Source organism: Pipistrellus kuhlii, unplaced genomic scaffold, assembly GCF_014108245.1.
Source record: "Pipistrellus kuhlii isolate mPipKuh1 unplaced genomic scaffold, mPipKuh1.p scaffold_m20_p_9, whole genome shotgun sequence".
NCBI lineage: Eukaryota > Metazoa > Chordata > Mammalia > Chiroptera > Vespertilionidae > Pipistrellus > Pipistrellus kuhlii.
The window spans coordinates 1,262,168-1,286,908 of record NW_023425595.1 but is presented as its reverse complement, the minus strand read 5'-3'; the positions used below and the strand labels follow the sequence as shown (position 1 = coordinate 1,286,908).

The 24,741-nt window shown below is 45.7% G+C and overlaps 1 protein-coding gene across 6 annotated transcripts in view; it reads right to left on the bottom strand.

The window, feature by feature from the left end:
- Window positions 1-24,741, bottom strand: part of PPFIA1 (PTPRF interacting protein alpha 1) — a 54,848-nt gene that overhangs the window by 29,657 nt on the left and 450 nt on the right. For 2 of the 6 annotated variants that reach the window (XM_036427824.2, XM_036427825.2), the window contains exons 2-12: window positions 22,779-23,042; window positions 12,099-12,200; window positions 11,589-11,753; window positions 10,918-10,992; window positions 10,458-10,559; window positions 10,005-10,226; window positions 7,886-8,032; window positions 5,952-6,086; window positions 4,545-4,628; window positions 1,968-2,099; window positions 493-555 (exon numbers count right to left, since the gene is read on the bottom strand). In XM_036427824.2, coding sequence (XP_036283717.1) covers window positions 493-555; window positions 1,968-2,099; window positions 4,545-4,628; window positions 5,952-6,086; window positions 7,886-8,032; window positions 10,005-10,226; window positions 10,458-10,559; window positions 10,918-10,992; window positions 11,589-11,753; window positions 12,099-12,200; window positions 22,779-23,042 — 1,491 coding nt within the window. The other 4 variants (XM_036427826.2, XM_036427823.2, XM_036427827.2 and 1 more) reach the window with 4 other exon arrangements.

Sequence of the window (24,741 nt, the reverse complement as noted above, 5' to 3'; positions counted from 1 at the left end):
GACAGAAAACGTTCCAGGCAGCCCTAAGCTGTGTCTCAGCACTATACCAAGGAGCTCCTATGGTGGCCACATGTGGCCATGGAGCACTCGAAGGTGACTGTAAAACACACTGGATTTCAAGCTTCTTATGATAAAAAGCATGGGATGTACCTCATCAGTTTTTATATTAATTACATGACAAAGTAACATTTCAATTCTGGGTTAACAAAATTAACTTCACCTGTCCTTGTACTGTTTACATGTGGACTGCTAGGATCACATGTGGCTCAGTGTCTTCCTACTGGCCGGGCCTGTGCTACATGGAAGGTTTGTGGTTCTGTCATAGCTTTCCCTTGAAGCCAAAAGGAGACAGTTCTGGGCCACGTGCACCACCCGACTCAGAACCACAAGGGCAGTGGGCTGCACAGCACCCCCCACCGCAGCGTCACAGCAGCACTGATGCAGCTCCTTCTGTTCTCAATGGGGGTCTAAATGGGTTACAGACTTAAGTACCTTATCATGTTGAGTTTCTTCTAATTGCTTTTTTGCATCTTCAACTTCACGTACGAGAGAATTCTGAAAAAGATACAGAGCTTTAGTGTTGATTCGGGACAATGCTCCATGTGGTATCGGATGGCTACGTTTCTGTTTAAAATAATGAAGTTCCTCAGCAAAGGTATGAGGCATATGAATGTACTACTGAGCAGCACCACGCTCCGAGTGAGGGCCGAGGAACTGCAAACCGTCCCTGGTAAACTTACTTTTCCAAGTGCCTTCCCAATGTTGGAGTGGCACATTCATTTTAATTGTTACCCTGGTCTGCAGTGGCCGTAAGGCCATTAGGGAAAGCGGACATGGGTTCAAATGCAGGGTTCAGCTCCCAGATAAAAACATTCCTGCCTGTCCAGTGTACCTTAGTGGTTGAGCATTAACCTATGAACCAAGAGGTCATGGTTCGATTCCGGGTCAGGTCATAAGCCCAGATTGTGGTCTCTATCACCAATGTGGGGTGTGTAGGAAGCAGCCAATCAATGATTCTCTCTCACCACTGATGTTTCTCTCTCTCTCCCCCTCTCCCTTTTGTTCTTCTCTGAAAGTAATAAAAATAAAAACATTCCTGCCTTTGGGCTGGCCCACTGATCAAGGATGTATGTAACCAACCACCCTGTGCAGGGTGGACATGGCCTACTGATCAAGGATGTATGTAACCAACCACCCTGTGCAGGGTGGACAATGCATTTCATGATGGGTTTTGTGTAAAATGAATGGGTCGCACCGTCAGTAGAGATCACTGGTCTCTCACATGAGCACGAGCAAGTGCCAATCCCAACGAAGATTCTGGGGCTCATCTTCTGGTACACTGGTGTCATCAGAATAATTTCATTGACCTGGATCCCACCGGCTACCACTGGTGCTCTGACAGACCCTAGGAGCGCCTCCTCTCAGTCACAGCTAAGAATTCCATGGCCACAGCAACGAGAGCCCAGGCACTTTCCAAACCAAATGGAAAGAGAGAAGGCAGGTGGTGGAATGGGACTCTGAGACAGAAATAAACTTCCAATTCAAGAGCAACAAAGGGGTGAGGGTGAGGCTCCCCAAAAGATTCTAGTGGAGAGGTTGGTAAACTAGGGCCTGTCGGCGAAATCCAGCCCACAGCCTATTCCTGTCAATTTTTATTAGAACACAGCCACACCAACTGATTTATATACTGCCTCTTTGGCTGCTTGCATATTCATTGATTAGCATGGAATTGTTTTACTCTGTTTGAAATTATTAGCAAAAGCGTGAAGTATTTACTATCTGCTCCTTGAAAGAAACGGTTTATTGACTCCTGCTCTAGAGAATAAGGACAAACAATTTTCCGTGTACACAAACTGCACAAGGACATGGCCTGTGAGGGCCTCTTCCGCTGGAAGATACTGTCTGCTTTCTGCACTGGCATTGACCGTTATGCATTGTGGGGCAGGAATGCCCTCGGGGCCACCAACCTTCTCTTCCAAAGCAGCCATCCTCTCCTTAAGGTGAAGCTGAAGTCTCTCATTCGATTCTGAAAGCAGCCTGTCAACAGTTTCTGATAAACGTTTATTATGTTCTTCATTCATCTTTTCTCTCTGCCGTGCCTAAAATAGGAGAAACAAAAACTTAGCACCCTGGCTGGTTTGGCTCAGTGGATGGGACGTCAGCCTATGGACTGAGGGGTCCTGGGTTCCATTCCGATCGGGGTACATGCCCAGGTTGCGGGCTCGATCCTCAGTAGAGGGCATGCAGGAGGCAGCCGACTGATTATCCTCGTGATTGATCTTTCTCTCTCCCCCTTTTTCTCTGAAATGAATAAAAATATATTAAAACAAAACAAAACAAAAACTTAGCAACTTCCAGCAAAGGCAGGACCATTATTTTAAAAGTGCCAAGGGCCGACGGTGTGGTGATGGGTGCCGCCAGCCCCTAGGCTGACCCTCCCAGTCGCCTGTAGTGAAGACAGGAGCACTAGGCTAGGAACTACTCTCAGGTACAGAGCTGCAGGGCGAGTCTGTGAGAGATCACCAATGAGAAGGTCCTACTGCTTCTGCTGAACGAAGCACTTGTGGGCCTCCGGAGCCCCTCCAATCAACTGGCGGGCTGACTCAGGAGGCGGCTGACTCAGGAGGAACAAGGGTTATGGGGATCAGATTATGCACACACTGGTGGAGCACCTTCCCTGCATGTCAACAGAAGTCTGAGTCTGGATTCAAGGAGAAAAGAATTTAATCCACAAAGCAAAAGGTAAAAAAGTTCATTTTGGAAAAAAGTCAGTGGTAATAGACTTTCACTTGTTTTTCTTTATATTCCTACATCTCTTGAATATTTTATAATAAAGATTTTTATTTAAAAAAATTACAAATACCTCAAATAATTCTAAAATGCATTAACGAAGTGATAAATCTATAAATAAAAACCATCACCCATTTCCTGGTTTAAAAAGCTTGTTTTTGCCCCATATCCTAAGTGCAGGGACAGGAAGTGCCAACAGGCAGTCAAGTTAGGGTGGGCCACTGGAGTGTGGCCAGGGGCTTCCCCAGGGGCAGGGCAGCGTGGCCAGGGGCTGAGAGGCATAGGAGTGGTGAACTCCCACAAGAACTTGCTGCGGACTGTGCTTCAGTTTCCTCATCTGTAAGAAGTGGGTGCCGGTCCTCCCTTTTCTCTATGGCTTTGTAAGAGAAGACCATGCCTAACGCACTGCAGCCACCACCTGGAGGAGACCCCAAACCTTAAGGTGTTAACATACAAATATTTTGAGAGCAAAACTTAAGTTTCCTTTGAATTGCCTTAGCTATAAACAGAAACCCCATCTCACCACCTGTCCTTCAACTCTGTAAGCCAGTACTGAAAATAACAGAGTGGCCCGAGCAATGTGGTTCAGTGGTTGAGAGTTGACCTATGAACCAGGAGGTCACAGTTCAATTTCCGGTCAGGGCACATGCCCAGGTTGTGGGTTCAATCCACAGGGTGGGGCATGCAGGAGGCAGCCATTAATGATTCTCTCTCATTGATCTCTCTCTCCCTCTTTGAAATCAATAAAAATTAACAAATAAAGTGCACCCCTAAATAGACAAAAATTTAATTCTCTCTCTCCCTCTTTGAAATCAATAAAAATTAACAAATAAAGTGCACCCCTAAATAGACAAAAATTTAATTCTCCAAGAGGTGAAGGTGTGCACGATCCTGAGCATGTGCACAAGCCTGTATTTGCATGAATCTGTGTGTACCTGTGAAAGAGCATGTGCGCGCGCGTGTGTGTGTGTGTGTGTGTGTGTGTGCGCGCGCGCACAGACTGCCCAGCACAGTCCCTTCATCAGAGTCAGAATCTTCTCTTTGTGGAAGGTCATGTCTGATGCTTGGCAGTCCATGGCCAAGAATACAGGTTTCTGGTGAAAACAAAATCTAATAGCCTTGAACTGGGGCAGCCACTTGCTTTTCCCTGGATGTGCCATGCTGACTTCTGACTGACTCTTTGTGAAAAGCTCTGGATCCTCCTGCACACGCCCCACCACCCTGCTTGCAGACTCCTTCCATCATGGCTCAGCCAACAATCCTCACGTGCAGGAATGTCCATCCCTATATATACCTTTACATTGAGAGTAATAATTTTCTATTTTGAGATAGAGGTCAGAAACATAACCTGAATTTGGGACTTAGGTGCTATATTCTAAGCAAGCAGACTCTGGCCCTGGTCATTGCAGGGACTGCTGGCCAGCAACCTCAGTGTGTTTGAGGCTGGTCCGACTGGTCCCTCAAGCAATTCCCGACAGGCTCGTCAGGGCTGCAGGCAGCCTCCTTGGACATGGGCATCCGTCTGCCCCCTGCAGGACTGCCCACAGGCACCAATTTCTCTCCTGCTCCCAATGGGACATAATGCTGCCTATGTGGCAAGAGCCCCTACCAGCGGACAAGGCGCAGATGCAGCCGTGATGCACGCGGCAGGAGTGGAGAAGGGAACAGAGTCAGGGAAGGAGGAGAACTGAGCCTCCCGCCACGTGGCGCGGCCCCAAGCCCCACGTGGAGCAGATGTATGCTTGGCCACGTACCCGCTGCAGCTCCTGGTTCTTCTCCTCCAGCTGCGCCTCCATCTGGCACAGCTGCTCCTCAATGTTGCCGTGTCTCTCCTCAGCCTGTCGGCAAGAACAGTGTGTAAGTTCAACTAACAGTGACGCGACTGGGGGGACTGCATGCTGCAAACTAACTAAAGCGGTAGCAGAAAGCACATCATGCTCCGTGCAGCCTTCCACCATGATGGATGGAAGCGCTTCCTCATATCCACCAACACGTCCTGGTGGCGGCATGTGTCAGTGGGAGGCAGCTGCCCCTCAGGGTGGCTCCGGGTGCAGCTGGGTGTAGTGAGCTGTGAGGAAACTGTGCCTCCCGCCCCATGCCCAGGCTCGGGCTTCTTCACGTCCCCCGTCCTGAGCTTGCGTGCTGAGTGCCAAGGAGCAGAGCAGCGAGCACAACCCAACGCGGCATGACTACCTTCCTAAGCTGGGAAGTGAGTTCACACAGTTTAGCTTCCTTAGCAGCAGAGCTTCCAGGAGACAAAAGGTCAGACTACAGGGCCAACCGGGACAGGAGAGATGACAAGGACAGGAGAGATGACAGAGGAGGAGAGAAACCGAGATTTTAAACGCAGATCATGGTGGAAAGGAAGAGCTTCTGACCCAGCTGTCAGCAAGAACTCGCTCACGGGTCTGTGAGCACTTGTGTCATCTGACTGATCTGAGGCTGGCCACTCAACATCCTGTCTGTCCTGCCCCACTGCCAGCTCCTGAGCTCGAGCCAGTGAGACAAACCATCAGCAGGTGCTCCCCACAGGCACCTAGGCCGCTGGATCGCAGACCTGAGGCTCTCGTAGGCCCAGGAGGGCGGGGTGTCTGTGCTTATGACCGTGCTCCTCCTGTGGACCCGCCCAGCCCGAGCACCAGGACAGCCTTCTGACATTGTCTTGTCATCTGCCTGCTTCCCCGGGGTGAGGATGACTCTGAGAACAGGCACTGTATCTTGCACATATGTAGCCAATATTTGTTGAGCAAATGAATAAATTATTTAAAAACTTATTATAAATTCACTTGGACTGTCTTTAGAAGAGAGTGGTCCTCCCCTTCTCCTGAGAAGCCCTTCCCTTCCTGTCCAGAAAGCTCCCATCTAGGGCCTTGAGCTGCTACATTAACTCAAGAAGCAGCGACTCTTACTTTGAGCACCCACACTGGGGACAAACAGTACACGTCTGACAAACTGGAGGGAAATCAACATCAGGATAACAAACAGATGGGGGTATGTCTGACATTTAAGAAGTGTTCCAATCTCAAACAAAATAGCACTAAAAACCAGTCTGGCTATTTTAAGGATTTGGACTACCAATTTAAGACCAGTGACCAAGGTCCATGAACAAGCCCCCCTCCCAATCCAAGCCCCGTGCTAAGAGAGGGAAGCGGGAGAAGCACCTTGGAGAGCGCAGCCACGCGCTGGGCCAGCTCAGCCTCCACCTCAGGGAGCGTCTCCGCCTTCCGCAGGGTCTGCTGCAGCTTCTGCTCCGCCAGCTCCAAGCGCTCCTGCAGCTGGCGGTTCTTATCCTCAGTCTGCGGAGAGAGTGCAGAAATGAGTGGGAACAGGTCTTCCAGCCATTCTGGTTTGTGTGTTTGTTTTAAAAAATATATATTTTTTTAATTGATTTTAGAGAGGGAGAGGGAGAGGGAGAGGGAGATAGAAACATCAATAATGAGATAATCATTGATCAGCTGCCCCCTGTATGCTCCTTACTGATGATTGTGCCTGCAACCCGGGCATGTGCCCTAATCAGAATCAAACCAGCAACCTCTGGGTGCAAAGGACGATGCCCAACCACCTGAGCCACAGCAGCTGGGGCAGCCACTCCATCTTTAATAAACTAAGACAAATCTGAATGCTGACATCAAAGTTAGTTTTGATGAGGGAACTCTTCCTGTGAAGAATTCACACCCGCTTTCTTGGGCTTGACTTCAATTGCAAAACACTTCTGGCCAGAGAACTTGCTTTTCTTAAGTTTCGTTAAAGAAATCTTCCAAAAAAACATGTTCCTACACATTAAAGGAGCATGCTGGTCCTCTCCCAGTGGGGAGTGAGGAGAACCAGGCCCCTCTCTCAGCTGACCACCACGCGTGGCACCACCGCCTCAGAAAGGGAGGCCCCCCCCCCCCGCCAAGAGGAGGCCTGTGAAATGCCTCTCAAGTTACTTTTGTTTTTAAATATATTTTTATTGATTTCAGAGAGGAAGGGAGAAGGAGATAGAAACATCAATGACCAGAGAGAATCAGTGAGCAGCTGCCTCCTGTTCACCCCACACTGGGATTGAGCCTGCAACCTGGGGATGTACCCTGACTGGGAATCAAACTATGACATCCTAGTTCATAGGCTGACGCTCAAAATCATTGAGCCACACTAGCTGGGCTTAAGTTATTTTTGTAAATGTATGATTACTCCTTTAAAAAAAATCCTCATACTCTACAAAAATTTCAATGTAGAAAATGCATTATTTTAAAAAAGAAAGCTCAGAACTCATCTGTAAGTTCAGGTTCCTGAGACGTTAGCATTTGTTTATATTCAGCTTGCTTCCCTTTCTCTGCCTGCATATATAGGGGTAGGCAAAAGTAGGTTTACAGTTATAATGCATCTAATAATACAATAAATACATAATAACCAAGAGTAAACTCTGTTCTGAGTACCACAATTTTAAACCTGTTTCACACAATATATTATGCTTTCAAACCCTCAGAAATTTTGTGACCTGTCTTTTAAACTGATTATTGTGAACATCTTACCTGCTCTTAAACAGTATTCCACATTCTAATTTACAATAGCTTCCCAGTGTTTTATTATTTTAACTTAGATGCTAAGGATACACTTTATAATACACTAGACACACTCACTTTATTTTCAGAAGCAGATTCAGTTTTGGGGTTAACTCTGACTACCTGAGATCCAGAGGAACAAGAACGGGGTGGCTGTGGAACCACCAGAGGTGAACACTCCGGGCAGGCTGCCTTGCTAACCCTACCACTTACCACCCTGACCCCAGTTACTCACAAGCAGCCACTGCCTTGAAATGGGAAAGTCTTTGCTATTCTGTTTCTTAGGTAAACAGGTTGCCAAACAACAGATTATCATTCAAGTAAAACAAAACAGAAGAATCAAGGGGTGTAACTTCTATAAAATGGTAAAACCAAATCCTACATAATTAAAACTGTAAATTAAAATAACCCATACTTTCCAAACATACTAGTCAGAGGTCATAAAAACTTTACTTTGGACTTGACGCCAACATGAAAGTCACAGGGAAAAGGGCTTTAACTTCCTTAGTAATTAACTGGTAAAGCGAGACCCAAGTACGTAAGAACACTACCTGCCGATGCATAGAGTCCTTGTTGGCAATTTCGTTTTCCAGCTTGTCGTTGAGGTCATGCACGGAGGTGGCCTCGCGCTGGGCTGCGAGGTAGCGCTCCTCCAGGGTGTTGATCCGCTCCTCCATGTCTTCCTTCTGCGCCATGGCCTACAGCATTCAGAGAGGGAGGTAAGTAACCGAGAACACGTCAACATGCTTAAGAGAAAACACTGGACTAAACCCTAACTTTCAAATCAGACATAAAATCAGTGTCTCCAAAATTAAATGGATAGAGATGTCAATTTTCAGCAATGTGAGTGAAAATGTGCCTACCTCAAATATTATAAACACGCACCTATACCATTATCCAGCACTCCCTGTCTGGCCACTCAGTTAACCAAGCTTATCATTTTCTACAGAATATTTCCAAAAAAAATGTACAAAATATTGAAATATTACACAAATTTCTCATGGTACAAGGGGATTCATCCACCAGGTCAAGATGTGGTTCCTCATGGATAAGACAGTCAGACACTAGTATCATTTTCTTAGGTACAAGTTGGATAAAATCACATCCAATTACCACAAAATTAAGGAAATCAGCCTGGCTGGTGTGGTTCAGTGGTTGAGCATCCACCCAGGAAACAGGTTCTCCAGTAGGGGTCATGTAGGAGGCAGCCAATCAATGACTCTCTCTCATCATTGATGTTTCTATTCTCTCGTTCTCCCGTCTTCTCTGAAGTCAAAACATATATTTAAAAAACAAACGTAAGGAGATCAAATGAATGAATGGAAATGGAAGCCAAAGTTTAAGTTAACTGGATACAGCCTTCAAAAGCCTAATTCTGTGAAAAAAATTCTCTTACATAGTATTAAACACTGAATCTAGGGCCGAACTTTCTGCTCATGCAATTCCTGCCCCCATGTAGAAATTCATTATAAGTGTTTCCCCATTGACTAAGTAACTAATGTTAGCAAAGTCTTAATATTAAAAGTGACAGGTCTTGCCGGGACCTGTTTGGCTTAATGGATAGAGCGTCGGCTTGGGGACTGGGGGGTCCCGGGTTCGATTCCGGTCAAGGGCATGTACCTTGGTTGCGGGCACATCCCCAGTGGGGGGTGTGCAAGAGGCAGCTGATCGATGATTCTCTCTCATCGATGTTTCTAACTCTCTATCTCTCTCCCTTCCTCTCTGTACAAAATCAATAAAATATATTTAAAAAAAAAAAAGTGACAGGTCTTTAAAAAAAGAATTTTAAAAATCTCTGCATGTTACACCACCACATAAATGCTGCCCTTTGCCAGAGATCAATGCAACAATGTAACAGGTTACACTGTATCTACTCCTGTGAGGGTCTGAAAGGCTCTTCCTGAGAGTCCTGGCTGAGATGTCTCCTAGGGTGTCTGCCTTGTTTACAAAGAACAGCATAAAGTGAAGGGGGAGGGGAAGATGCCAGAGAAAGTATGCAGCCCTCACTGGCTTTATAATGATTAGTTCTTATAAATGCTTACACATACGGAAGGAACCGTCTGCCGGACAGAAGTGCATTTCTATGCAATGTGACAGCATGATCCTGATGACCCCATGTGAGCACACTCACTGTCTGCCTGACCCGGCAATCAGTATCATTGATTCCTTCGTGGGCAGGACATATAAAGGCTAGGTGATCGCCAACGTTCTGAACAGTCAGCAGACAACACAGACATCAGGTCAGTGAACCAGCAGCACACCAAACACCCACTTGATCACGTGTGCGTCAGAAGGAAATCTGAGCGTGGTGGAGACTAGGTTCAGACCGCCCAGGCCTTGCAGAAATCAGGACTCCACAACCAGGGCATTACAGTCACGCAGCAGCATGATCGGAAGGGTGGTCTCCTGTCCCTTCTGCCGCCGCCGGTCTAATGAGCAGCTGGATCAGTCTCCACCTTCCCAGACCTTGGGGAAAGGAGACTGCACCGCCAGCACGGGGAGGTCCCGTATCACGGTCTCACAGCACTGTTCTGTTGTGCTGTTATGAATACAATGATGCGAAGGTCGGAAGCAATTGGGAGTAAGGGACAAAAGGAGCAAAACAGTCCAACTTTCAGAACACCCAGCATTTGGCCTGATGATGGCCCTGCCGTCTGTGGGCTCGCTTACCTCCCGCACATCTCGCTGCAGCTTCGTGTTCACCTCCTCGGACTTGATGAGATCCTTCCGAGCGGTGTCCAGGTCCTCCTCCAGCTCCGCCACGTGTGTGGAGAGGGCGGCCAGGCGCTCCTTCATCTGGCTCTGCTCCCGGGCCTGCTTGTCTATGACTTCCTGCAGCTCCATCACTTTAGCGAGGTCTTCCTCGTGGCTTAAGGAACCATCGGAGGACCTCTGATGGGGAGAAAAGAACTCTTAAACAGCCTCATCTGAGAAGCTAGGAAGCAAAGTGCTTCTGGGACACAGGGAGAATCAATGAATGTTTGCAGTCAGTTGGACCACAACTTCCGCCGGCGCAGGGCTGACTGCACTGGGCTGTGGCCCAGCGTTCCCCACAGTCCTGTGCAGACTGGACTGGACAGGTGAAACCAGGACTGAGAAAGAGAGAGAGAGCCGAGGACTTGCCTTTCCATTCGTGCTGGGTGTGTTTTCTTGTTCATGATTTATGTCAAGCACCCCATCTGTCAGTGTTTTTTTCTGATTATTCTGTTCTTTAAGAATCATCAGCTAAAACCAAAAAATTGAATATGAGAGTAAAGAACTAAGATAGCAAAACTCCTTTTGGAAAAACACAACTATCAACTGTAAACATAGTATAAGAATATATCATTGGGGACGTCAGCCGTCCTATGACCGGATTAGTAGAACCAGGACTCACTCCCTACTGGGCAGGTGGCACTTACAGAGATCCTGCAACTCTGTAAAGAAAATGCCGCTCACCAGTCTTTACACTGGCCCCAGGGGCTGGTCCTCACTCAGAAAGACAAACAGCATTTGCTACCCACCACCACTGTCTTCATAACTTTTTAAAACTGAGATAAAAATGTAAAACCCTCAATTCAAACCAGGTGATGTGCACGCTTACCTCTTTGTGGGTGGCACCCAGCTCTTCTTCCAGCAAACTACACCTTTCAAGTGCTACTCGCAGGCGCTCCCTCACCTGAAAGCAAACAGGGTTGAGGTGTGTGCATATTTATTTAACGCTTAATGACCGTAACTCTAGTTCACCATCATCATAACATAACACAACAGTATACCCTAACGTCTTTCATGGAGTTAATGTCAAGAAAAGCTGCTTGTTAATAGCTTAATAGCTAAATTATAATATACAATTCTTAATAACAAGTCAATATACAGAATGGAATAAGTTTTAAGCCTGGATGGCATGGCTCAGTGGTTGAGGGTGGACCTATGAATCAGGAGGTCATGGTTTGATTATCAGTCAGGGCGCATGCCAGCATTGCAGGCTCAATCCCCAGTGTGGGGCATGCAGGATCGGCCAACCAATGATTCTCTCTCATCATTGATGTTTCTATATTTCTCTAACTTTGCCTTCCTTTCTGAAATCAATAAAAATATATAACAAAACAACAACAACAAATTTAAAACATTTATGCCAACTGATACTTTTTACCTATACAGAACTGTCTGTCTTCTCACAGGAAAGTTTTAAGAGTTGAAGTTGTGCTATACATGATGCCCCACTGAGCAATGCAGCATGTGTTCGCGCAGAGAATGGCTGCGGGGCTGCTGTACCTTTTCATCCAGAGCTTTGTGGTGCTCAAACAAGGACTTGAGTGCTTTGAGGACCTCCACCTCGCTGGACACGCCTGCTGGGGACTGCGCCTGCCTCTTCACCACCGTCATCCGGAGAGAGCGCTCGTGCCTGGAGACAAGGCACTCTAAATGTTCTAGCAGCAGCTACAAGAAAGGCCAAAATCAAACACATTTAAGGAACACTCTAGTATCGTATTTGAATCTGGAGCAAATAACTCCCTTCACTCTCATGTTAACACGAGCCTGATTCCCTTCATTTTAGTCTAAAGTCAGAGAGAACCGTCTCCACTGTATTAAAATACCAGTTCTTCTCATCATCAATTTCAAGCCAGGACCGAGAACACTGAACTGATCAAATGCAGTGGAGACACGGGAATGTTGAAACTGCTTGAAGCCAGACGGAGCGGGTCATCTTTGAGAAGAAAGCCAGCAGCACTGCTCCCGACAGCAACGCCGAGGCCAGTGTGAGAGCACGCAGACCAGACTCACCCTGGTGTTGTTTCTTTCTGCCTTCAGTTCAGCAATCTCCTCTTCCCGCTCAAGCAGCTGCTCCCTGCACACACTGAGCTCTTTAGTAAGTGCTGCAAACTCCTGGAAAACAGGACAGATGCTGTCAAGCTCCCAGGGCTCACGCAGAGGCAGCCCAGGCCTGGGACAAGGGGTGACCCTCCAGGGAAAGAGGTCAGACCCCGAGCCCAGCCCACAGACCACCTCCCTCAGACTGCCTGTCAGGCATTCAATGGAGCGAAACTCCTCTGAAGTAATTAAAATTATCTGCCAACACAACATTTCACTGCATTTTAAGTTTTTCTCTCTAAAGAGAAACAAAGAAGGAACGAAGGTTCACTTAATAATCAACCTGACATTCAAATTACGAAAAATAGTTGATGTAGATGATTCTAGACAATTTGCAAACAGGTGGTATATTCAAGTTCTTGCATAAATTCTTTGAAATCAAAGTCAACTTTACCACAGAAATGACACCAGTCATTAGAACCCAACTTTACAAGGCTAGCCCCCAAGAGCTTGTTTGAGCCCTGACGCAGAACTGAAATGCTTGAAAGAAGCTGTACACAGGACTTGAAAAGAAGCAAAACCCAGGACTATTCATGCAAACTGGGGCACGTGGTCATCCCACCTATAAGAGGTGGGTGGACAGAGATGGAAGGGGTAAGGCTTCTGAGTATGCTAGTTCTGTGATTCTGATTTTTGGATCATATAAACGTTTTATGTATTTGGAAAAAAATTGTATTCCAAACGAAAATGCAAACCCTAAAATTAAGAATAAACAAAAACAAATGAACCTAACTGTGCTATCAAATTTTGTGTGGTTATATTATTTCATATTGCTTTAAAACACATTATTCTACCTACACTTGACAGCTGAACAATGGGGAGGGGGTTTGGGGTACCGACCTGCCCATGCAGTAAAAAATATGCCTGCTTATAACTTTTGACTATCCAAAAACTTATCTAATCATGACTTACTCTTGACTGAAGCCTTACCGATCAAATAAAGTCGATTAATACATATTTTTATGTTATGTTATATACTGTATGCTTACAATAAAGTAACTTAAAGAAAATAAGTTAAGAAAATTATAAGGAAGAGCCAAAACCGGTTTGGCTCAATGGATAGAGCGTCGGCTTGGGGACTGAAAGGTCCCGGGTTCGATTCCAGTCAAGGGCATGTACCTTGGTTGCGGGCATATCCCCAGTAGGGGGGTGTGCAAGAGGCAGCTGATCGATGACTCTCTCTCATTGATATTTCTAACTCTCTATCTCTCTCCCTTCCTCTCTGTACAAAATCAATTAAAAAAAAAATTAAAAAAAAAGAAAATTATAAGGAAGAGAAAATACATTTACAGTACCGTATGTGTGTACCAAAAACAAAAAGTGCATATATGTGGGTCTGCACAGTTCAAATCCATTTTGTACAAGGGTCAATTTGCATATATTCTTTTTTTAAAAATTGATTTTAGAGAGAGGCAGGGAGGGAAAGAAAACATTGCTCAATTGCCTCCCGTACACTTTTCAACTAGAGATGGAATTTGAAACTTTTTAGTAGACAGGAGGACTCTCCCACCAACTGAGCCACACTGGCCAGGGCTGGGCTTCATATATTCTTAAGATATATTTATTCTAAAACTCAAAAAAGCCGAAACCGGTTGGGCTCAGTGAACTGAAAGGTCCCAGGTTTGATTCCGGTCAAGGGCATGTACATTGGTTGTGGGCACATCCCCAGCAGGGGGTGTGCAAGAGGCAGCTGGTCGATGTTTCTCTCTCATCAATGTTCCTAGCTCTCTATCCCTTTCCCTTCCTCTTTGTAAAAAAACCAATAAAATATATTTTAAATAAATAAAAAAATAAAACTCAAAAGAATTGTAAAAACAATTCTAAAGCTTGACTCAGTAGGATAATTATAATAATAAGGCACTAAAAATCTAAATAGGATAAAGAAAACAATGTCCCATGGCTGGTTTGGCTCAGTGGTTGGAGCGTCAGCCCAAGAACAAAAGGGTTTTGGGTGTGATTCTGACAAGGACATGTATCTGGGTTGCAGGTTCAATCCCTGACCCAACTGGGGCACATATGGGAAGCAGCCAATCGGTATGACTCACATCCATGCTTCTTTCTCTCTCCACTCACCCCACCTCCTTTCCACTCTCTCTCTCTCTCTCTCTCAAAAAAAAAAAAAAAAAAAATCAATGGAAAAAAATCCTCTGGTGAGGATTAGCTAAAAAAATATGAAAAAAATAAGCGACCACTCTAACCAATGTTTCCCATCTTGTGTCCATTTTGCCCCCCAACCCATTCTCTAAGCAGCATAAGCATGATCTAAATATATCCCAATGAAACTTGTCAATCCCTCCACCTGGCCCGTGACACTGTTTAGAAAACCCCCCTCTTTGGCAGGAGAGGCTTTGCCTGCCCACCCTGCCCACCTGGCCGCCCTCACCTGGTGCACTCCTCCCTTCGCTCCAGGAACAATGGCCTCCCTCCCATGGTGTGAGCCAGGGCCAAGTTCTTCCTTGCCTCTGGCCTTAGCCCCTGCAGTCACAGTGCTGGGGAAGATCTCACTGCTGGCTTCTCTCGGCCTCTGGACCTCTGACCAATAGACCCTCCACAGGCCTTCTCTGGGTCACTCCTGGATCCCAATGTGCCATAGACAGCACACCTCAGGCAGCCTTGGCTGTGTCTTTTCAATATGTCATCTGTGAAGATACACCTCACAATCTACTTCCATTGAGAAGCAGTTTGATATGCCAACTCTCGAAAGACAGGGACTCTGTCTGCCTCTACCACAGTCTCCCATGGATATGGAACTCGGAACCTTAGGGGTTCAACTGAAAGTGGAAGGCTCGCCTGGCCGGTGTGGCTCAGTGGTTGACCATTAACCTATGAACCAGGAGGTCACTGTTTGGTTCCCAATCAGGGCATATGCCCAGGTTGCAGGCTTGATCCCCAGTAGGGGTCATGCAAAAGGCAGCCGATCAATGATTCTCTCTCATCATTGATGTTCTATTCCTCTCTTCCTTCCTCTCTCTGAAATCAATACACCCCCCCCCTTTTTTTTTAAAGAGTGGAAGGCTCTATCTCATGTAGACAATTAAAGGTGTTGACACAGGAAGACAAGGTAAGTGTTGCTTTAAAAAAGATGCAAATTGTGCAAAAAAGAGAAGATACAAATGGGCCAGAGCTACTTGGAAAGGATATATTTAACCGTTGCATTAACTAGAAACCATGGCAATAAGCACCGTCTCCTGAGCGAGGTTCTGCCAAGTTGGTGAGGCACACCAGGGGGACCATCGTAACAGCCTACCCCCAGCGAGGAGGCCCCGACTAAGTACCACACCCTGATTAGGAGGGGGGTCTCCCTGAACTCTGTACTGACTGAAGCTCAGCCAGTGCTGGACTGCCTTGTGGAAAGCCCTGCAAACGGAATTCCAGTTGAGCACTGCACCTCTGGCTGTGACCCCGGGGCCCCTCCACCCGGCCCCTAGCGGCATACACTTCCCTTGGGGGGCGGGAGCCGCACTCCCCAATGTTCGGGAGCATTTCTACCCCCATTCTTGTCTCCCCAGCATCAGAGTTTTCCAGATCTCATCCTCCCAACCAGTCTGCTTCCACTGCTTCCCTTTCCAGTCCACCCAGCACACCTGATACTGCCACCAGCTTCCCCTAAACCTCTGCTGTGACAATCCACACATCTGATGCAAGTAGGCTTACTTCTCACTAAGTTGTGACCGCCTCCCCCCCCCAATATATTTTTATTGATTTCAGAGAGAGGAAGGGAGAGGGACAGAAAGATAGGAACATTAATGATGAGAGAACATTGATCGGCTGCCTCCTGCATGCCTCCCCACTGGAGATCAATGTGCTCTGACAAGAACTGAACTTTGACCTCCTGGTTCATGGGTCCATGCTCAACCACTGAGCAACACTGACCCGGCTGAGTTGTGATTTTTAAGACCTTGTTCAGGACTGGCTGGTGTGGCTAAGTGACTGGGGCTGTCCCATGCATCAGGTCACAGGTTCAATTCCCAGGCAGGGCACATGCCCGGCTGCAGATTTGTTCCTGGTCAGGGTGAATACGGGAGGCAGCTGATCGATGTTTCTCTCTCACACTGATATTTTTTTCTCTTCCTCTCTCTCTAAAATCCATGAAAACATTTAAAAAAGAAATATACACTCCTGTCTCAGGGATTAGCAGACTCTGGGAGAGAGGCGGGCAAAATTTGGGGTCCCACCCAATACTCGACCTGAACAATTGGATTCTCTCTTCTGTTTCATATACTAGAGTTCTCTGAGAGAAATGTGTTTCAAAAATCTCATTTGTTGCTTTCAAACAAATCTGATCTGATATACATACAACACTGCTTTCCCACCAATACTCATTATTTTCAAGTATCCAAGGAAGAGTTCACAAAAAGGAATATATGCTGGGTCCCCATCAGGCAAGCTCAACACATCTCCAAGGACTGAAATAATGCAGTCTACTCAGGAGCTGCAGTGGATTGACAGCTTATGTCCCCTCCAAGTCCTCCCCCCCGCCCCAAGGTGACGGTGTGAGAAGGCAGGGACTTTGGGAGGGGATGGGTCATGAGTGAACAGGCCTTTTCCCTGTCAGTATGTGAGGACAGTGAGAAGCTGGCCATCTATACACCAGGAAGCAGGCTCTCACCGACATCAAATCTGCTGGCACCGTGACCTTGGACTTCCCAGCCTCCAGACCAGGAGAAATAAATTCTGTTGTTTCTAAGTCAACTAGTCTATGGTGCTGCTATAGCAGCCTGAAAAAAGACAGGTATCTTCATGAAATTAAGTATCAACTCAAAGATAAATAGACTATCCCCCAAACATTGGCAAGCAGTATACTTTCTAAAAACTTTATGACAAAAAAAAAAAAGATACTACAATGAAAAAATTTTAAATATTTTAATATGTTTTTACTGATTTTTTTTTTTGAGAGAGAGAGAGAGAGAGAGAGAGAGAGAGAGAGAGAGAGAGAGAAACATGGATGAGAGAGAAACACCAACATTGATCAGCTGCCTCTTGCACAGCCCTTGCTAGGGATCAGCCCAAAACCCGGGCATATGCTCTGACTAGGAATTGAATGGGTGACATCCTGGTTCATGGGTCGATGCTCAACCCCTGAGCTACACCATTTAATATTTTTACTTAAAGAATAAAAATTGGGCTTATCAAAACTTGTGGAGCCGAAACCGGTTTGGCTCAATGGATAGAGCGTCGTCGTCGGCTTGGGGACTGAAAGGTTCCGGGTTCGATTCCGGTCAAGGGCATGTACCTTGGTTGCAAGCACATCCCTGGTGGGGGTATGTGCAAGAGGCAACAGATTGATGTTTCTCTCTCATCGGTGTTTTTAATTCTCTATCCCTCTCCCCACCTCTCTGTAAAATAAATAAATAAATATCAATAAAATATATTTAACAAATTAATGAAATAGAAAACAAATATTACATAGGAAAAAAATCGATAAAGCCAAAAGATGGTTCTCTGAAAAGATTAATACATTTGATAAACTCCTAGCAAGACCAGCAAGAAAAAGAAATAAAGCACAGTGACCAATATCAAATAATTGTAAAGGGGACACGAGCCACTTTACACTCACTAACTGAACAATTCGGGTGAACTGAATGAATTCCTAGATAGACACAAGAAACAGAAAATAAGAAAATTCCTACTTCCGTGTAAGAAAATGAATCTGAAATTAAAGCCTTCTCACACACAAAAACAAACCCTATACCAGCTTCTCTCAAAAATCTAAAGGAAAAGAACACCAATCTCACAGGAACTCTCCTGGGGCTTTCTGCGACCAGCATAACCCTGATTAAACCCAACAAAAATAATGGACTGTAAACCCAGGGCTCGAAAATACGTACAGGTACGGTATTTAGCGTCAGAGACACTCAGTGCAGAGAAGTGTTGGATGCTACAGATCCATCATGATCCCATAGTTTCAATTATAATTTACTTGCATGGCTACACTGTTTTTGCCTGACTCTTTACAAGATACGTTTCTTGGCTCCCAATTAGGTTTTCAATGAGGATGTAACAAAATAAAAATTTTGAGACTAGAAATTGTTTTTTTAAAAAACTGAAATAAGTTCATTACTAGTTAATTTTAATAGAGGCATAAAATTTTATTGGGCAAGAAGATAATATACATATATTGAAACATAATACTTCTTTGAACTTCATTAGTCTTTCATATACTCATTTCTATTTAATTATAACTAAATCACCATCATTTATTGCCAAGTTGGAAACTGTCAAATACATACTTTCAATAAAGGCAATTCAAAAAAGTAAAATTACAGACCAATTTCTCATGAATGCCGATGAAATAATTCTAAAATATATTAACAACAACAAAAACAGTGAAAGAAGAATACACTGAGGTCAGGTTGAGATTATTACAGAATTTCAAAAAAAAAATTTTTAAGTTAAACCACCACATAAAAGAAAAATCACTTGATACAAACTGATGGTCACCAGATGAGCAGGGAAGGCAGAGAGTGGAGGCTGGGTGAAAGGGGGGAAGGGATTAATATGTATGAATTGCCAGTTACAAAAATAGTCATAAAGTATAGCATAGGGAGTACGGTCAATAATATTGTGGGAACTATGAATAGTACCAAATAGGTACTAGACTTATGGGGGACTATCACTCTGTAAGTTATGTAAGTACTAACCACCATACTATTAATATATCCCTAAAATTAATAATATTGAATGTCAACTGTAACTGAAAAATTTTAAAGTAAAAAATGTTAACATAATAACTTAATTCATTATTTTAAAAATGCTTAGCAAATTAAAAATAGAGAATTTTCAAATTTGGATAAAAATATATAAAAAGAAGCTACATCAAATATCACTTGTAATGGTAAAATACAAAATGCTTTCCCTCTGATATTGGTAAGCGATCCAAGGAAACCTATTCTCATCATTTCTACTTGACACTGTACTGGAGATCTTAGCCAGCACAATAAGGCAAGAAAAAGAATAATGTGTATAGCACTGGGAAAGAAAAAAAAAAGAAAGTGTTGTTTGCAGACACAATATGTATGCATATAAAATACAAGAATTTTTATTAGAAATATATTTAGCAAGTGAATATCCAAAAAGTTCTATCTCTATATACCAGTAATACACAACTGCATAATTTAATTCGTAAAGATATAATTTAATGGCATCAAAAATATCAAATACCTATGAATAAATTATAAACATGTATTAAATATACACAGAAAACTGTAAAATACTAAGACATGTTAAAGAAGATCTAAATAAATGGTAGGCGATATTGTGTTGATGGATTATAACACCAATATTAAAAAGATGTCAGTACTCCCCACGTTGGTCTACAGATTTAATGCAATCTCAATTAAAATTCCAGCACATTTTTTGGGGAGAGACTGCCAAATAGACCCTAAAATTTATCTGAAAACACAAAGGGTCAATATTAGCTAGGTAAACATGAATCAGAGCAAAGCTGAAGGACTTCAATTACCAGCTATCAAGACTGACTAAATCTACAGTAAGTTAGACAGTGTGGCATTTGTGCAAAAACAACCAAAGATCAAGGGCACAGTCACATTTACAGTGACTGGATTTATGACAGAGACGACACTGCAGTGCACTAGGGAAGGATGGTCTTCTTAATAAACTATGTGGTGTCATTTGGATATCATATATTTCCGTGGGGAAGGATCTTGGCCTCTATCTCACACCATAAACAAAAATCAATTTAAGATGGATTACAGATCTAAATGTGACAGATAAAACAAGAAAGCTTTCACAGGAAAACACCTTCATGAACTTCATGTTATGGTGCAATGAACCAAGAGCATCAATTGGGCTACATTAAAATGAAAACTTATCAAAAGACACCACTGAGAGTGAAGAGGCAAACACAAGAACGTAAAAGAAAATCAGCCATACATATATGCACTCAACACCCACCAGACAGCGAGAATAAAAGAACTGATGAGACCATGCACCAAAGAACTACTGATTGCTCACACACTGCAGGTGGTACAAACTGGTACCAACACCACTCAGGGCAGTGTGTACTGAGGCTGATCAAATGCATACCACTGCTTGTCACTCCTCTGAACACACCTAATAGGAATGTATACAGATCTGTACCCAAAAACAAGCAAGGATATCCAGGGCAGCCTTTACAAAAACTAGAAACAACCCAGTTACCCACAAACAGTAGAAAGAGTAAGTTATGACAGCCCTGGCTGGTGTGGCTCAGTTGGTTAAAGCTGAATCCCATGCACTGGAAGATCATGCCTAACAATCGATGTATCTCTCTCACATCAATGTTTCTCTCTCCCTTCATCCCTCTCTAATGGTGTATTCATTCATATATTGGGTTACTAGACAGCAGATGAGAATAAACAAAGCTACGTAAGACAACGTGGATGGATCTCACATACAATGTTGAATGAAAGAATCAAGAAACAAAATATACCTATTACTTTACTGCATTTATATAAAGTCAAGAACATGCCAAAGCAATCATCACCAAAAGTCAAAAGCGGGCAGGCTGGTGTGGCTCAATGGTTGAACATCAACCTATGACCAGGAGGTAACGATTCGATTCCTGGTGAGGCCATATGCCCTGGTTGCAGGCTCCATCCCATGTGGATTGTGCAGGAGGCAGCAGATCAATGACTCTCTCAGATCATTGATGTTTCTATTTCTCTTTCCCCTTTCCTCTCTAAAATCAATAAAAATATTTAAAAAAAGAAAAAAGTCAAGACCGTAATTTTCTACTGATATTTGTTTTATATATTGGGATTCTGAATACAAGTTTTCTTGAAGAAAGAGTTCTTATGGTTAAAAAAAAAAATTGAAAACCACTGGAACAAATAAAATGAAAAATCCTTCCAAAAAATGGAGGGGTGGGGGATAGTTAGCTTTGGGGGACAATTTCTGGGAGCAGGGAGGAGGGGCTTCTGGGAACGTGGTAATGTTCTGTTTCTTGATCTAGTGGTGGTTACAAGAGTGTGTTCACTTTGTGAAGAATTCAGAGATGTACACTTATGACATGTGAGTTTTCCTGGTGTATGTTATATTCAGATTTTGAAGTATATACTTGCCTACATAATGTGCCAGGAGAACAAATGTACTTATCTGATTCATATGCCTCCGATCTGGCTACACTGTTAACCACCAAACAGGAGATAAATGCCAAGAAAGGAAAGTATCCAAAGCACATTTACATGATGGTTCCTGTGTTTCTGAAATGCTGGCCCCGGGCGCTTAGGTGTTGAGGTGACTGTGCGACACCATCTCTACCTAATGAGGCATTTCCAGGTTACCACACTGAGCAGCAGCTAGAAACAAACCATTGAGCAATGGTCTCACCCCACTGGTGTGACAACCCCCTGTACTGCACAAACTCCGGTCCCTTCCCTGTTGTGTCCTTGTGCTCCATTAAAAAAAACCTAGCTCACCAAATATGTAAGTATTTGACATACACCTCAAATTACATTAAAACAATCACACACACAAAACAACACAACTGAAAATATTCACAAATACACTAAAATCTGGCAAGAGATAACACGACCAATCCTTTTAAGCTTCGGGTAATAAAATCTGACCTAAATAAAATTGGTAATTTAGAGGACTGGAATGAGAAAAAAACTTAATGATTCTCTAATCCAAAAAGGAAATATTATAGCACTAACATTAAATTATTGCTGCTGAAAAAGAAATCCAAATGTTAGACTTATCAATCTTTCAGGGCAGCTGACTAAAGCCAAGAAAGGCATTAAGGCCAGTAATTATTCATTCACTAATTCAGCACTGCAGGCCCACCACGAGAGCATGTGTGTGCCTATTCAGGGCTGCCTGAGAGCACCATCAAGGCAGCTCTTATGAATAAGTAAAACGGCACCTAGACAGCTCTCACACACCCCAGTCACTTTCCTCTCTCCCACCACGCTGTGCCTTTTACCTTACATTCCCGTTGCCATTTTCTCCCTTCACCTATCATTAAACCCTCATTCAGCTCCGTAATAAACGGGTTTGAAACGCTGGTCCAAACGTAACATACTTAAATGAACAACTGCAGCTTTGGAATTCCCATGTGCCAAGGAGAAGGTTCCAAAGGAATCAGTCCAGCCTTCTATTTCCTAGAACAAGTTTCATCTACAACAGGCAGGTGTCCTGATAAACGTGGACTGGACAAGCATTTTCCTGCGAAACCAAACCTATTTGTCCACTCATTTTGCTACAAATCCACAGGAAATACCCATTTAACAAGAAATGGCTGAAGGCGAGTGATCAAAAGGCACCACATAGCTTGACTGTTCCAAGGTCCTTTTTCAAACACTTTGGGAGCGCCACCCCAAATCCAGTTCCTCCTGCCGCCCCGAAGGAAGGAACGAGAGTAACGAGGGGTTTTCACAGGACTGCAGAGGGGCAGAACCTTTTTCCCTGAGAAGTTTAATCCTCAGGACCATGCTCTATAGCTCTTACAAACACCAGAACCCCATCAGCTCACAAATGGTTAGGCTTAGTACGCATCTAAAAATACCGACACCAGCAGGATGACCTCACAGAGGTGACACCACTTAGGAGACACCGATCTGTAAAGCTGCGGGGAGGGAAGAGCATCCGTACCTGCGGAAGTGCGGTGTTGAGCTGCCTCTGCAAGGAATCTCTTTCATGGCCAACCTCGTGCAATTTCCCCTGAGTGAGCGCCAGTGTCTCCTGAGTCTCTCTCAGCGTCTCCAGAAGGCGGTCCTTCTCCTCCAGCATGGACACCATCAACTGTTCAAAATGCGAATCCGCATCTGGCTGCGAAGGCGAGCCGGACCCATGGCTCCCACTTCCTCCCGGGGGGCCTTCTGCTTCACTGATGGTTGGCATCACCTCGCACATCATCTTGAAAGAAAAGACCCAGAATACATACAGTCAGTAAGTGCAAAGTATGGCCTCTGACAGAGCCGCGACTTTATAGCTACCTGTCGTTAATAAATGAAAGGCCGACAGCCTTATTCTCGGATCTGATTGTTAAGCTCTGAGCATGACAAACTGGGAAAGCACACACATGCAAACCACAAGATGAAGAATACATTAACAGACAAGGATCCATAAAGGACATAAAGAGCAGACCCTTGGTATTTTATTTGCCAAGCTGTCTTTTCTAGATGTTGAAAACACGTGTGCTTCTGTAACCTGTTTTTTTTTTTTTTTTTTTTTTCTTCTTTCCTATTTCCCGGTAGGGGAAAGAGAGTCGAAACACACGCCACCCAATCAGTCTGCAGAAAAAGCCCAGGAGCACACACAGCCAGTAAAACGGACAAGTACAAATCCACCAGGCATCTTACAGGAATGTGTGCAGTCAGCTCCTGGGAAAGGACTGACTGCTCCCTTGAATTCTTGGGCTGGATTTGGGGGGCACTAAAAGGCCTGGATTCCTTAGGGGCTGGGAGACATGTTTTTCAATGGCTGCAATGGTGGTTGTGGTCCGACAATCTAACTTACGTAAGGTACCAGACCAAAAAAAAAAAAAAAAATTCCACAATGGAAATATAGCAGGTCAATACAGCCGTGACGGCTAGGAAAGAAAAGTGAAAGGTGAGATTATGAGAGGCTATTAAGTGTCTCAAATATAACGAGGGGCACAGGGATAGGAGGGCCGGTGCCCGAAGCTGCGGGCGGTATTCCCGGCTCCGCAGACCCCCGAGAGGGAGATGCCCTAGACCACGCACCGGACGGTCTCACGACCTCTCCACGTTCACACTCGTACCAGGTGCTGCGGATCCCCGGGCCCCGGGGTGCCGAGAACCGTTTACAACGGGGAGCTCGGCCCGAATCGGGGTTTCTCGAGGCCACAGGTGTTTGCCTTTCGCACTCGGGGCTGGGATCACCGGGGCGCCGGGGGCAGGGGAGGGGGCGGCGCGCCGGGCCCAGAGCTCGTCCCTCGGGGCGCGGCCGGGGAACGCCTCCTCCCGGGGTCCCGCCGGGGTGCCAGCGGCGCCCGAAGGGCTCTCCCACCGACCCCGCGCCGCGGGCCCCACCCCCAGTCCCCGCCCCGCGCCCCCCGGAGCGCGCCCGACCCGCGGGACTGACGTTAATCGGCGGCGGAGCCGTCCCCGGGGAGGCGCTGGCTCCCGGGACCCCGCTCCGCCCGAGCCTGCCTCAGTCTCCCGCTCCCTTACCTTGCTCGCCGGCGGGAGCAGGCGAGGAGGCTCCGCGGCGGTTCCCGGGCGGCCGCTCGCTCCGGGCGAGCTCGGGGCCCGACGAAGGCAGCCCGCGCCCGCGCGCGCGCCCCGCGCCCGCCGCCCCGGGCCCGCCGCCCCCAGTCACTAAGGCCGGCCCGCGGCCGGACACTGGCGGAGCACGGGAGGAGCGGGCCCGGCTGCGCGTCGCCGGCGTCAACGTGCCCGACGTCGGGCGCGTCGGCGTAGCGTCAGCGCCGAGCGCCGCCGGACCGGTCCGCCCCGCCCCGGGGAGGGGCGTTGAGCGAGAGCCGTGGCGGCCGAGAGCGCAAGCACCGCCTCCTCAGGTGGGGCGGTCTGCGCCTCCCGGGCGCCGATTGGACGAGCGCTGCCGGAGCCCCGCCCCCACTGGCCCCGCC